At 38.1% G+C, this 15,831-nt stretch overlaps 1 protein-coding gene across 6 annotated transcripts in view; it reads right to left on the bottom strand.

Annotated features, from left to right (window-relative positions):
* The window catches only part of LOC137962779 (uncharacterized), a 31,126-nt gene extending 16,357 nt beyond the window's left edge, over nt 1-14,769 (bottom strand). For 2 of the 6 annotated variants that reach the window (XM_068809847.1, XM_068809851.1), the window contains exons 1-7: nt 14,254-14,769; nt 12,295-12,967; nt 11,751-12,063; nt 7,320-7,466; nt 7,111-7,199; nt 6,889-6,981; nt 116-242 (exon numbers count right to left, since the gene is read on the bottom strand). In XM_068809847.1, coding sequence (XP_068665948.1) covers nt 116-242; nt 6,889-6,981; nt 7,111-7,199; nt 7,320-7,466; nt 11,751-12,063; nt 12,295-12,967; nt 14,254-14,434 — 1,623 coding nt within the window. In that variant the 5' untranslated portion in view covers nt 14,435-14,769. The other 4 variants (XM_068809848.1, XM_068809849.1, XM_068809852.1 and 1 more) reach the window with 4 other exon arrangements.
* Between the last annotated feature and the right edge of the window lie 1,062 nt (nt 14,770-15,831).

Here is a 15,831-nt window from a genome sequence, read left to right as displayed (position 1 = left end):
ATCGAAGAACCAAAATTCAATGCAAACTGGAACAATTTTGTTAACCTATATTACACTGTGACATGTTGGTGAAAGGAGTAACAGCAATAGGTGAAAAAAGTTCACTAAGATTGACCATTTGGCGCATATCCTCAACTGGACGTATTCCCAACATGCCTCTGTCCCTACAAGCTTGCCGAAGCTCTGCCTCTGAAAGAGATTCCACCCCTTCTGCATGAATCATCTTATCATCATCCTTGATCCTGCAAAAGAAGTAAGGTTAACTTAGAATGAAATTTCTAGCAGTAATCTCTCATCAAGCATAATTGACGATAAATGAGTTTAAAATTTACAAGTAACGAAAAACAATATACATGTTAGAAGTTAAGATCGAAGTATAGTGGCATGATGTAATTCACCTTTGATTTTTGTCCCTTTATCTCCCTTCTTAGGGTAGAGGGCAAAGATATAATTATGGTTCTTCACATTATTATAAATACACATTGAGAGGGAGGATAGGGAGGATTAGGCACATCACTTAACCTAATCCTCCTTCTCTCCTCTCTCACTCTCTCTTCCTCCTAGCCGACCTCTCCTACTCTCTCCTTCTCCTTCTCTTTTCACATGTTCACCTCTTCTTTCTCTCTGTCTCTTGTTACTCTCTTCACCCTTAATCTAGCTCGTTTGCTATAAACAACATGGGATCCTAAATCCAACAGAGTATCAGAGCATTAGGCTTAGGATCCCGAAGCTATGGTGCTGTTGACCAAGTTTTTTAATCTCCCCAGTGGAATTACGGTGATGATCAAAGGATCGATCTTAAGTCCTTTTGTTCCTCGTAAAAAGATAAGTATTTCTTCTTATTTTTCATTCTTGAAGATGGTTGCTGATGCATGACTCAGAAAACTGGAAGTTTTTTAGCATTCTTTGTTCAAGAAATTTTGAACTACTGCATCTTATATGTTACCTTCAGCCTAGAAGTTTTTTCCAATATGTTTGCTTCATGATCTCTTCAAAGCTTGGTATCAGTTTGTGTCATGCTTATGTAATGCTGGATATTGTTTGATTGAGGTCATGCTCGTTTATTACTGGTTTCATGGTTTATGATCAGAAGAGGCCATGCTTGCGTGATTAAAAGCTCTTGAGGTTGAAGTAGTATTTTATGCTTTGTTGCTGCTGAAGTTGATGTTCAAAGGTTGAACTTGTGAAGGCATCTTGAAGTGCCAAAAGAGTTTTTTTTTAGAGGATACATGCTGTTTTTCCTCTCATTGGGAAGAATTCCACAATGAGATAGAGGTTGGATTTACTTACCCAAAGATTTCCAGAAAAAAAAAAAAGGAAAGTAAAGGCTGGTTTTTTGGATGATAGTCGGCACCCGAGTTGTAGAAGTAAAGTTCCTTCTTTAGAAAAAATCTCTTGCTTACTCGAGATCTTTTGGAATTGGTATGATTTTACTTGCCTTGATTTATTTTCTCCTTGCCCTAAAATAATTAAGGCAAGCCAAGATTGAGATTTTTTTGTCAAGTGGCACCTATAACTCAAAAGGAAAGTTTCCTTTTTTTATTTTTGGAAGTGGCTGATTTAGAGGAAGATCTTCCATGATTTGATTCATTGATCGATACTCTTTTTTAATTAAGAAAATATGTGGTTTATCTATTTGATATTGGCCAGCATGAGGAATCCTTATTTAATGCATAATTGATTGATTAATGCCAAGTTAGGCTCGGCTTGGTTCTTCCCTCTCTTGAGTTGGTTTACCTTGTTGAGTTGAGCTCGGATTGTTTCTTCCCTCTCTTGGGTTAGTTCAACTTTGGCTCGGCTTGTTAGCTTGGTTCAAGTTGTTTTTTGCTTAATCATATAAGAAGTGAATTAGGCATGGTTAAAGACTTGCTAAGCCTTGGTTTTTTTTCCTCCTCTTTAAGGTTCAGTTACTGAGCCTTGTATATATCACTCTTTGTATATATTGCATAAGAGTATTGCTGATTTGATTCTTGATGGCTGAAGATCGCATGGGAAGTAAAAGTGATCTTCTCAAAATTACCACTATACCCTCGAGAGGGTTGTCTAATTACCTGAGCTAATCACAATCGGTTAAGCAGTTTTTCATTACTCGAGACCTCTTAGGACATCTAACCAAACCAGCTCCACCTATTGATGAGGACAAATCTTAAATTAAATGGTTGAAGAATGATACATTGGTTATTAATTGGCTAATAAACAGCATGGAGGAGTATGTAGCTAACAATGTTGTTCACCTTGAGACCGCCAAGCAAATATGGGATACTTGTGTCAAGTTGTACTCAAGTACAGAGAACTTACAGAAGTTATATGATGTTTTTCAAAACATGTTTAATACAAAGCAAGGGGAAAACCTACACAAGTACTTAGTTCAGTTTAGAGGGCTGATTCAGGAGTGGAAAATTACTCAGCCCTACTCCACTAATATCTCGGTTCAAGAAAACAGTGGGAGGCCTTAGCAACTGCTATTTGCTTGGCCAATATCAAGTCATATCTGGAGGTGGCTCAAACTCGACTTCTTAGCTCCTTAGCACTTCCATCCTTAGATGACATAAGTGCAACACTACTTCGGATACTAGACCCCTCTTCCACTTCTCAAACTGAGGTGTCATCTGATATGTACTCAAGTATTAGGGGTACAAATTCTACCACCAGAGGGCACGGTAGAAATTATAGAGGAGGCAGAGGAAGAGGTGATAGAACTGGTTTTGGTCCTTGGAAGATTGATAACCGGGTCTGCACCCACTGTGGTGGACTGAATCATCTAGTGGACACTTGTTGGAAGCTTTAATGCAAGAAAGACTGGGTTACTGCCAACCAGGCCTCGGTTAATAACAATGGGAAAAATGAAGAAAAACCCGAGTTATAGAAAGGCAAAAAAACTGTAATTATGAATTATTACAGAGAATGAAGACCTTGATGGTATCTTCTCCTACTACTGTTGTTGCCACCACTGCATCAAGTATGATCTCTGCTACTTCCTCCTCTTCATCCTGGATCATTGACACAGGGGCCTCCGAGCATCTTACATGTAATAAGAATCTATCATATTTCATGTCTCAATGTTTACCAGACAAGTTGGTTACCATAGCCGATGGATCCCAAACCAAAGTTCTTGGGAAGGGATCTTCCTCTGTTACACCCTCACTTCCATTTACTGATGTCTTATTTGTTCCCAAGTTCCCAATAAATATTTTTTTGTTAGTCAGTTAACAAAACGGTTTAATTGTTCTATCACCTCTCACCTTCTTCTTCTGTTTTCCAGGATCTAACAACGAAACAGGTGATTGGTGGAGGTCATGAATAGGGAGGCCTCTATTACTTGGACTTGCTTCCAGTGACTGTAGTTTCCACTTCTCTGACAAAGGCAAAATATGGCATAACAGATTCAGACATCCGTCGGTAGCATCACTATAGCATTTGTTTCCTTTTCTGAAAACCTTGTCTGGTCTAAATTGTGAAGTTTGTCAGTTGAGCAAACACCATAGGGCTACATATTCTCCTCGAGTTGAACTTAAAGGTGTTGCTCCTTTTTCATTAATTCACTCGGATGTATGGGGACCCTTGAGTGTCTCAAATATTTCTCAAGTTAAGTATTTAGTTACTTTTGTTGATGACTTTTCGCGAATTACATGGTTTTTTTTATTCAAAGATAGGTCTGAAATATTTTCTATATTTAAATCATTTCATGCCATGGTGTCCACTCAATTTGGTAAAAAAATACAAGTCCTTCGCTCTTATAATGCCAGAGAGTACCTATCGAGTGAATTTCAATCCTTTTGTCAGGATAATAGCATTATGCATCAAATATCATGTGCCTACACCCCTCAACAAAATGGTGTAGCCGAAAGAAAAAACCGACATTTCCTTGAAGTAGCCCGTGGCCTACTCTACTCTATGAATGTGCCCTATTTTTATTGGCGTCACGCAATTCTTACAACCTGTTTTCTTATTAATAGGCTATCATCCTCAGTGCTTAGTCATAAGTCCCCATATTCTTTGTTATTTACAGATGAAGATCCCTTCTCCCTTCCTTTAAAGGTCTTTGGTTGCACATGTTATGTTCATGTCTCCACCAAAGAGTAAGTTGGACCCCAAGTCTCTTAAGTTTATCTTTTTGGGTTACTCTCGTACCCAAAAAGGATATGTTTGCTTTAATCATTCTCTTCGAAAGTTAATTGTCTCTAGAGACAACACTTTTTTTTAGGACACATCCTTTTATTCTTCAAAGGATGTTCCTCCGAGTTTTTCATCTGTTCAAGTAGCTCCGAAGCCTATTGTGCCACTTGATGCGGATCTACTTCAACCCTCTGGAGCATCGGCCGATACCACACCTATGGAGTTACAGATCCCTCAGAAGTAAGCCCATCTTCCCCTGTTGTATTTGGTCCACAGTTTGATACTAGGCCCATAGTTCTTCGAAAGGAAACTAGGACTTGCACTAGGCCCTCCACTTCTCATCCTATATTTAATTTTATTTCTCACCATTGTTTTTCTTCTTGCTATTAATTTCTTGCATTTATTACTTCTATCTCTGTCCCACAGTCATATCAGGAAGTTTTGAGACATCCAGGATAGAAGGCGGCAATAGAGAAAGAAATGAATACATTATATGAAAATTAGACTTGGGCCCTAGTACCACTTCCTCCCAGTAAGAAACTCATGGGTTGTAAATCGGTTTTTACTATCAAGCACAATCCAGATGGTTCTGTTACTCACCTTAAGACCCACCTAGTTGCAAAGGGGTATACTCAATGCTATGGAGTAGATTATGATCAAACTTTCTCCCCGGTGGCTAAATTAAACTCAGTACAAATCTTATTATCACTCGTTGCTAAGTCCACTTGGCCGATATATCAATTGGATGTGAAAAATGCATTTTTGAATGGTAATGTTAAAGAAGAAATCTATATGCATCAACCCCCTGGCTTTGTGATTGAGGGAGAATCGGTATGCAGATTGAGGAAATTTTTATATGGCCTTAAACAATCTCCTCGGACTTGGTTTGACAAATTTAGTCAAGCAATGTTGCGATTTGGATTCAGCCGGTGTTCAATAGATCATTCCAACTTTGTCAAGAATACCTTAAAGGGAAGAGTATTATTGGTAGTTTATGTGGATGATATTGTCTTAACTGGCAGTTATGTGGACAGTATAAAAGAAGTCAAAGAGAAGATATGCAAAGAATTTAAAACGAAGGATCTTGGACTTTTAAAATATTTCTTGGGTATTTAGGTCTTCCAGTCAAAGCATGAGATTGTATTATCTCAGAGAAAGTATGTTCTTGATCTACTTGAAGACATAGGGATGACGGGATGTCAACTAACGGATACTCCTATGGATGCTAATACAAAACTATGTGCAAGCTGTGGATAAGACGTTGATATCGGTAAATATCAGAGACTTGTGGGGAAGCTTATTTACCTCACAGTGATTAGACAGGATATATCGTATGTAGTAAGTGTAGTGAATCAATATATGCATAAACCACAACTTACCCATTGGCAAGCTCTGGAGAGCATACTGAGATATTTTAAAGGAGCTCCGGGGAAGGGACTTCTCTATAAAAATCATCGTGACTTCAACATAGAAGGTTTTGAGGATGCACATTGGGCTAGATCACCTGATGACAAGAAGTCCACTTCTAGGTATTGTACCTTAATTGGAGGTAATGTGGTTACATGGAGAAGCAAAAAACAATATTATTGCAAGATCTACTGCAGAAGCAGAGTACAGAGCTATGGCCCACGCAGTTAGTGAGCTTTAAGGATCAAATCCCTTCTCGCTAAGCTGGGGTTCTATAAGGGAGCCTCTATGGAATTATATTGTGAGAACCAGGCAGCCATTCATGTTACTTCAAATCTGGTATTTCACGAGAGAACAAAACATATTGAGGTAGATTGTCATTTTATACAAGAGAAATTTCGGACTGGTATCTTATCTCTCAGACATGTATCATCTCAAGAACAGGGGACAAACATTCTTATGAAACCAATCACATCCAAGATTCAAACCACTATATGCAGCAAGTTGGGTATCTACGATGTTTTCTCTCCCCCAACTTGAGAGAGAGTATAACAAGTTAAGATCGAAGTATAGTGGCATGATGTAATTTACCTTTGATTTTTGTCCCTTTCTCTCCTTCTTAGGGTAAAGGGTAATGATGTAATTACGGTTATTTTCATTATTATAAATACACATTGAGGGGGAGGATTAGGCACGTCACTTAACCTAATCCTCCTTCCCTCCTCTCTCACTCTCTCTTTCTCCTAGCAGACCTTTCCCACTCTCTCCTTCTCCTTCTCCTTTCACTTGTTCACCTCATCTTTCTCCCTCTCCCTTGTTACTCTCTTCACCCTTAATCTAGCTCGTTTGCTACAAACAACATGGGATCCTAAATCTAACAATACTTAACAAAAAAACTCATCCTATCAATTCACTATGGTATGTTTTACAGCTCATCTATGCCCCTGGAATATAAATAATACTAGGAAGATTGTCCAAATCGGCAGCTTCAAATGAAAAAAGCCCCTAATCATACAGAGAAAAGAACTTGCTGAAGTTACATTTTCCAACCAAAGATATAGCAGGATAAAAACTTACTCTAGGATTCTACAGGATTATTCAACAACATAACCAGGTTTACTGTCAAAAGATGTTTCCCCCATGAACTTGAAGGTTTCAAAAGTTAGAAAAGCAGTGAATATTTCTTGAAGAGGATGCCTAGGTACAAGGTATTTGCCATTGACATTTTTATGCTTGTACAGAAGTTAAAAGGAAGAGTCTTTAAATACTTAAAGAAACGTTTTGCCATATCACAGGTCAAAAGAATATCCACTTATGTGGATACCAAACATATTTTCCTTAACATACACCAAGAGAAATTCTTACGCAGCCAGCTTTTTCCGCAACAAATAGCGCAAGTGTGCATCTGATCCATAAGTATTGATTCCCATGTATTTGCACATACTAACTAACCTAGGCCTGTATACAACAGAGTTACAGTGAGAGAAAGCAATTAACTAGTGACACACGAGCCACAGATGATGAGAAGATGTATAGACAGAAAACAAGGATACAAGCAGAACCCAAAATAATACAGACAAGAGCAACCTGCTGATATTGTCCAAAGTAAGCTCATCATTGAACAACTTTGCAAAGCCCAAAATTTCTTCATTAGAAACATAGGCCCCGGTCCTGACCTATTTGAACAGCATAGTTTCACATACTCTTTAAGTGTCAATCCCAAATGATACACTAATAATCCACCAAGGCAACATTTTATATGCCTGAAGAAAAGGCAACATTCCACAGTATTTTACCTTGCTTAGAAATTCCTCAAGATCCTTAGCTGTCTTTTTGGTTTCTCCACCACATGAACTTTGAACTTCTTTGGCCATTTCCTTGGCTGTCTCCTGCAAAAACTTGGCGTACTCCAGTCTTGCATTAATTCTTTTCTTCAATGTTTCCTACAAGTAAATGCCAAAGACAGGATGAGAGAAATAAACTTATGAGGAATCATCTCCGCTAAGGAGAAAGATAAACAAGAAGTTGTGGAAGATTTTGAAGGAAGTATGCCTTATCCTTAAAGTTAAAAAGCAGAACTTATGGAAAAGTCTTTGCCATTTTCAAGTCTTTGCCATTTTCAATGTCAACAAACCAGCAAGTGAAATCAATACAGGTGATTTATGGAGTGAGCTTAGCAATCACTACACCAAGTATTTTAATGGGGGAAGACCTTCATACCAGTTTATTAGCAGGAGAAAGGAGTTCACTATCTCCTCGTATCACTCAACCAATGACGGACTTTGCAAACTTCATTAGTTCCCATAGTTTCACTGAAATGGTAGTTAGGGGTGCCTGCTGCACTTGCACAAATGGGCAGCAACCCCCAGATCTGTCTCTCGTTTCTTTGGAGTGGTTGGACATGTTTATGCTTGCCTACATGTCCTCCACAAGCACGGGTGATGTTTTGCTCCTCTAATGCGGTTCATACTTATCTAAGACAACCAAATTTACAACTGTATCACCTACTCCAAGGACTGCTTAGGTGCCTCTTCAATGATAGCCTATCTATTTAGTGGCTGTTCCAAGAATATAGTGATTGCTCCAGTACCTATCTATCTCATCCCACTCTATAACTTCAGATACATCAACCTTTTCCATGTCAGTGTGTTATTCTTATCTAAACCACAATTGCTACTTAAATTTTATGAATTCACTGCACCTTTTTCTTCACTGTTCCTTGACAAGTACAGAGTGCTTTGCTTGGATTCTAACTTTGCTTTCCACAATATTTTCAGTTCTTCTTGAACAGGACAGGGCAGTCTCCTCGAAGAACATTGGAAAGAAGTTTGGCTCATGACTATTGCTGCAATTCCATAGGGCATTTGAAATGGAAGATGCCGGAGAATCTTTGACTCCACCAATCGAACCATTGGAGAGGTTCAAAGAGAATGGGAGACCATTCAATAGCTCTTCCAAAAGATAACTTTCAAACTACTGATTGGTCTCCTCCCCCTTCTACTAGCTCAAAAATATTTTTGGTGGCAGCAACCATGGTGATGTGGGGGCCTCAAGTGGTGGTAGAGTTGTTAGGGATTCCATGGGTGACAATTTTTTTTTTCTCCCCCTTTTGTTCATTGCGAGTCCACAGAGAAAATTGTGAACCATAATTCATGGCCTTTGGATGTATAAGGATCACTTCTCTTCACCCCTTCAAGTGAAAGTAGATTCGGTGGTTCTCATTAGTTGAGCTTTTTGGAAAAGATACGTCTTGGGTATGCTTCCTGGTATGCTTCAACAAGATTGAAGATGTTTGCTGCTTGTGACGATCTTTTGAGTGAATAGTCTGAGAAATGCCAGTAGTTCAGATAATTCCTCAGTTGAAAGAGGCACTGTAGCTTTCTCTTGCCTTCTCTCTCTTAAATTCTCTCCATCCTCTGTTTCTCTTATTCCAAACTTTTTGCTCTTCTTCTTAAAAAAAAATCTACTTTTGGTCCAATTCTCAGCCTACAAATTCCTTTTTTCTTCAGAAGCAAGTCAACTTCCAGCAGGTACAAGTCAGCTACAGTAGGGCATGAATAAACTTTTAACTCCTACAAGCATGAGTTGACTCCAAAAAGGCACAAATTTACTTTGGACTGCTGCTGTTTTGGTTCTTCTTCTTCTTTGGGGGGGTTAGTCCACAATGAACTTGAAATGAAGTTAGACTTCAATTCATCTTAAATGAATTGATTCAACTTCAACTCATCCTTGGGTGTTAGTGTAGACGAGTTCAAGTGCACTGGAAAACAGATTCCAGTGTTAGTGCCCCAAATTGAAAAATATGATATAAATAAGAGAATGAGTAATTTTTTATACTATACTTAAATAGAACATATACCTAAATAGATAAGTAACCAAATAAACATGGTTACTACACTAATAAGTGATTTAATGTATAGTATTAAAATATATTAATATACTAAATAATGAAATACTATATTATATTAATTAATGATTACATTTTATAATAAAGTAATATAATAATTACGTGTGACTAGAATAAATTATAAAAAAAATAACATAAGCAAATATAATAAATAAATACATTATTTTTTATAATATAAGATATATTTAAAATTAAAAATGACTAATTTAATTATACTAATAAAAAATAAATATATTATTTTATCAATAACATAATATATATTTTTACGTATTATTAATAAATAATATATTCCATTGGTTTAATTAATTATAGCAATGGGATAATTAAACCAAAATAATTGGTCAAATGTTTACTTTAACAATATTTTAATTACGACTATTAAATCACTAATTTAATACAGTAATTACAAAATGAATATACTGAATAAATAAAAATAATTATTTTATTAATAACGGATTATTTTAAAAAATAAATATAATGAAGTTATAACGCTAGTTTAATTTTTCCTAACTTAGGAAAAATTAAACCACAGCATAGTCTTCCTCACGGCCCCGATAATGCCAGGAGACAACGGCGGGCCAGCAGGCAACGGCAACCGAGGCGGCGCTTCGACGGTACACCAAGAGGGAGAAGAGAGGGAGGCCGAGAGGCTCTGCGACGGAGCGGCGGCACAGCTCTGCGACGGAGCGGCGGCACAGCTCTGCGACGGAGCGGCGGCACAGCTCTGCGAGGAAGGCTCGGCCTCCCGTGTTCTGCGACGGAGGCTTGGCAATGGTAGCTCTGTGATGGAGGCTGAGAGGGAGAGGAGAGGGAGGCCAAGAGGGAGAAGATAGGGAAAAAAATCGGGGAAGGAAGACCGAGAAAGGAGGAGAAGCCAAGAGGGAGAAGAAAGCGGAGGAGGGAGACGAGAGAGGGAGAAGGGAGAAGAAACCCAGAGGGAGAAGAGAGTGGGAGAACAGAGAAAGGGAGAACAGAGCGAAATGAGAAAAAAAAATTCGTCGGGGGAGGGAGAAACGCGTCTCGCATGACGCTTCATGTGAATGATTTGCAAAATCGGGTTGAAACCCGATTCCCCGATTTTTTCCTGAGTAGATTACTTGTGTGATTCAAATGAAGAGACGCTCATTCACCACTACGGCCTAATTGAATGAACGGAGTAATGCGCATGAACCTCATCTCTGCTTCATTTTGGACTAACCCCCCCCTTTGTGGAGCTGACTTTGGAGAGCTTGAGTTGACTTCTACTGAGCAAGAGCAGATTTTACTGTGTCTTCCTCCAAACACTGCATATTCAAATGCAGATTTCTCCTTAACTTTGATCAACAAACCTTTTGTTACACCACAAGCTAGTCTTGAAGAGTTTTCAAGTAATGTGTAGATTTCAACATTAAAAATGATCATTGGGAATGAAACTGTCTGAGGATCTTCAGAGTTTACTGGCGCTTCATGCACAATAACTGCTTCTTCCGACACAGTTTTTCTTTTGTACAAAAATCAGATTGATGAGAAATTAATTGCAGAAATTACACTTGAAGGATTTTTGAACAATATATGATTTGAAATGTGAAAAATGAGCATTGGGGGTGAAAATGCCCCAAGGATCTTCTGCTCTGATACCTGTTGATATGAACCAAATCTTTTTAATGGAGTATTTTCTGTAATAATGGGTGGCAATGGTGGTAAAAGGTCAGGGAATGATTTGGCTATGGTAGGTGGAAAATAATTACATGATTCAAGGTGGGCAACCTCCTACTTGCTCTAAATGAGCTGAGTGGTTTCATAAATGACAGAGACAGCAATTGGGTTAGAATTTTGGCTTCCCTTCTCTATGGCACCCTGTTTACTATTTATAACCATTGACTTTATAAGGATTGCATGTCAGAACCTACAACAATAGTGATGTAAAAAGAAAAAACTCTCGTAACAAGAAATTATCAGAAAATTCAATACCCGCATAATACCCTTACACATCCAGCTTTATTACATGGTTTGACCTGGTATTCATTCTACACCTAAATCAAGTGTTTCTTGCTGATTGCATATCTATCCATTAGAATGCGTCCAAATCATGCAGGCTCTTGGACATTTGAACATTTCAAATTAAACATTTCTTGAAAACTAATACGGACAAAGCAAACAAGCTTTTAGGATCTCTGGAGTTACTTCAAAAGAAGTATTGATAATTGAAATGATGTAGTACAGGTTAAAACAGAAAAGTGGCATTTAACATTCTGGAGTGACTTCAATTATAGTATTGCATTACTAGAATGCTACAGTAACACTCTTCAAAGAAAAAAATGTTGTGGCAACTGAATCATACCTCTTCTTTCATTTTGTCTTGGAAAGTAGACGGCAACATATTGGGGAATACCTTCAGAAGCACTGGTAACAAAAAATCCATAAACGGAACTATGATAATAACAGCAAGAGGAAATAGCCTGAAGATATCAGCTGTAGTAAGAGTGAGTTGCTGTCGCTCCCTCCTTGATAGGCTCTTCCCTCTGGCAAGTTTGAACAATAATCTCGTGCTTATCCTAATATTAGCCCACAGCAGCTTCAGACCGAGCCAATAGTGTTGCACAGTTGAGAAAAACTCGTCCTTCCAGTGATGCAATTTCTTTGCCCAATCCTCCCTGTTAAAGGGCAAAGATAATAAGAATTAAAAATAACAACAAAGAATATAAGGAGGATTATATTTACACATTTTCCTCAAAAAAAAAAAAATATATATATAAGGAAGATTATAAAAAAGAAGAAGAAGAAAAAAAAGAAAGAAAAGTAAAGAAAAAAATGTGCACCACTATCTAAATGTAGTAAGTGCATTAGTTTTAAAAGAAACTCAAAACTATAAAAGAATCCACAACCTGCTCATAGAAGCAACAGCTCTCAATGCTGGACCAATCCTCAAAAGCCTAAACCAAAAACCCTTCAGGATAGACACAGCATACGTCTGTGATTGTTGCAGCTGTTTAACTTTTACTTTAGCTTTCACTGAGCTCAGACCTTCAACTGCCTGATCACATTCTTTTGGCGATGCTTCTTTTAGTGGCGTAGTTCTAACTTCCTTAGACTTGTCACCGTAACATGTTTCAGGCTGACCTGATTTTGCCACTGAAGCTGCATGCAACTGCGAGACAGATATCCACCTGGAACCCATAGGGAAAGCAATCTCTGGCCTCTCATATCGACAGTCTCCTGTCGATATTCTAGAGGGGTTGCACCTAGAATATTCTAAAATTGACAAACCAAAAGACCTCTCCCCAGCTGAAAGCCTTGCAACATCCACTTTGGCAGCTTCGGCTTTTCTAGAAGGACCATTGGCAACTTGTGTTGAAACTCGTAAGTCAAACTTATCATCCAGCTTTCCATTCCCAAAGCTAGAAAAAGCATGGATGGAGCCGTTCGGACCATTCAGATGATCCAACAGGATCCTCCTTCTCAGAATTGCTCTTGCTGCCATTGTTAAAAAATTTCCTGATGCCAATCTTGGGCTAAGACCTAAAGTAATGAAAAGGGAATTTGCAACACTCTCTGTCACTGCAAAAGGCACTACGGCCATACTTCAAGAAATTTTTATGTTTAAACTGATATGTACAGATAATTAATTAACTCAATACTAGAGAGCGAAGCAAACATTATTATGTACAAATTAGCATGCATATTCAACACATAAAATTTAACTAAGTACATGGTATACAGAGAAATAAACACTAAAAATACAAATGACATGCATATTTAACTTGAGACTCAAGACAAAAACATTTGCAATAGTACAAGTGACTCTTTTCATTGAAGATAAGGACTGCATAGCAAGCAGATTAATATTATCCATTTACCAACTCACATTGCTAAAATTTTCACACTTACCATCTACCTATCTATGAATTTTAATCTGGTAGCTTACTGCAGTATCAATCAACACTGGTTTATGGAAAACAAACCAACACATTTTCCAGGGGTGGGTTGTGTGATGACTACTTCTACAGTTGATTATAGCAGTGTCTTTCGTAGAACTTCTAACAAGACCATATGAGTCCAAGAGAAACTAATTCAGAAATTCCATGAACATTTATCTACGTCGTAGAGAAAAGTAAATTCTTAGGAGTGTGAGATAGAAAACCTGTAGGAGAGAGCACTGGATTTCTAAATTTGAACTCCAAAAGTAACAGTTATCATGGATATTGGACATGAAATTTAACTTTACGGTGAATACTTTATTCATAATAAGAGAAAGACACTTGATAGATCAGATATTTTGGTAATAAAGCAACTAAACCCAAAAGAAAACTCGGCAAAAAATTCACTTGATTCAACTGATAAAAATCATAATAAACTATCTTATAGAAGAACAAAATGAAAGACATTCCATAAGACTGCAAAGAAAAGAACCTGACCGAACATAGTGGGGTAATCATCTAAAAGGTCATCCGGAGAGAAAATCAAAAAGTCACCCCGGAGCAGCCAAATAGCCTTGAATAAACCTCACCTTGATCTTCTTCTCGGGAATCTCAACGCAAATTTGCAATATTTACTTGCTTCATAAACCAACGAGAGAAACCAAATTGTATCACCACATAATGGCAAATGATCGAGCAGCTAAAATGGCGCACCGGAACTAGATTTCAAGTCAATTTTCTGTAAGATAAACCGCGTCCAAACTCTACCAAAACCAGCTACTCTCATGAAAGGATGTAACTAAGAAGCAGAAATCAGAGCTACAGAAGATCAAAATGAAAGACCATGTCGGCCGATCATGAAACTACTGTACCGCCACAATTATCTGTACACGGAAACAGAACAAGAAAGTGACAACGATACAGTACCTGAGTAACCAAAAACCAGTGTCCTCAAGTGATCCTTCAGCCTTCTAGAAGGTACAACAAGCATTGAAAACAGCAGAATTTTGGGAGAATAACCCTCGCAATCCTGAAGATGAAAAAGAAATATTTCCATACCACTGTTGGCAGTTGGCACCGGCAAAAGATGGAGGAGGAACGGCCCCATATGATTTTTAAAACTTATTTGGTGGGCTCTGCTGTCGGCATCGAGATTCCAAGAGAGAAGGCAGTATTGAACATGGATCCTGATAAGTCAATAATGATGATTCTGACTTGACTGAGACGCCTAAATAAATTTGTGATCTCATGATTAACGTGGATAGACTTAAGAGGCTCCGCCTGGAAGGGGTGAATTGTCGCCCTCCCCCTTTTCGACGTTAGCAAGGGTGGAACCCCGCCCTCATTGCTGCAGTGTGGAGGCGGCGAAGGCAACCAAAGCAAGGAGTTCTTTCCCATGCAATTTTCCTCCCCACGAAGGGGAATTGAAAGTCTGCAACCCGGATGACCGATCACCAGTTTCGCCAGTTTAACTACCAAACTTGGCTATTTAACTATCAAGTCCAAGCCAGATGGGAGATGGCCATTAGTTAAAATTAACCCAAAATCTACTGTTCCAGGTTTTCTCTCTCTCATTAGAAACTCTTCTGGCTCGGGTCCCAGCATGCACCAGAATTGTTTTATTGTGGAACGTCCACCACTGATAACACCAACCCACCTGGTCCCTGTGACTTACTACGCGGGTACATAAAGGAGTGGATGTCAACAGGAAAATCTAGGTGAAGGAAAATAAATCCTAGGTATAGAGATCCGTAGAAATAGGAAAGACAAGAAGTTGTTGCTATCTTAGAAGGAAATTTTAAGGAAGGTCTTATCTAGGTTCAACATGAAGGAAGCTGAACTGGTAAGTACTTTTATTAGTACAACACTTTTAGTTGTCAAATTTGTAATGATAAAAAATCGACACAAAAGAATGACATGCTTAAGGTACCATACTCTAATGTTATGAGTTATTTGATGTAAATCATGGTTTGTACTAGACCAGATTTGTCACAAGTAATGAGTGTCGTAAATGAATATATGGCTGACTCAGGGGAGTACAAAGCGTTGGAATGTTGTAAATTGAATCTTGCATTATTAAAAAGGATCTATTCATACTGGTATTTTTTATGATAGGAGCATGAGATATGTTGTACATGGTTATGTAGATTCTAATTATTTAGAGAACTTGGATAAAAAGAAGTCTATGACATGTTATTTTTTTGTCTTGGTGAGTGTTCCTATTAGTTGGCAATCTATGTTGCAGGGCACAATTGCATTGTCTACTACCAAGGATGAATATATGGGTGCCATTGAAGTGCTAGAGAGGTAGTGTGGCTTAAAGGGTTGGTTGGTGTGCTAGGGATAGGCCAAAAATGTGTTTATATAAAAAACTATAGGTGTTTTGATGTAATCAGCTAGCTCATTTTACATTTTCTTTATTTTAGCAATCTTTATACAACTCTAATTAGGAAAAGGATATTATGGCATTGTGTAAACTTTCATTCGAGACTTCTCTTGTTTTCC

Source organism: Aristolochia californica, unplaced genomic scaffold (assembly GCF_029961685.1).
Source record: "Aristolochia californica isolate CCGP_79_NKW_82.1479 unplaced genomic scaffold, dmAriCali1.0.hap1 SCAF_4, whole genome shotgun sequence".
NCBI lineage: Eukaryota > Viridiplantae > Streptophyta > Magnoliopsida > Piperales > Aristolochiaceae > Aristolochia > Aristolochia californica.
The sequence above is the reverse complement of the archived record's forward strand: the minus strand, read 5'-3'. Positions and strand labels throughout refer to the sequence as shown.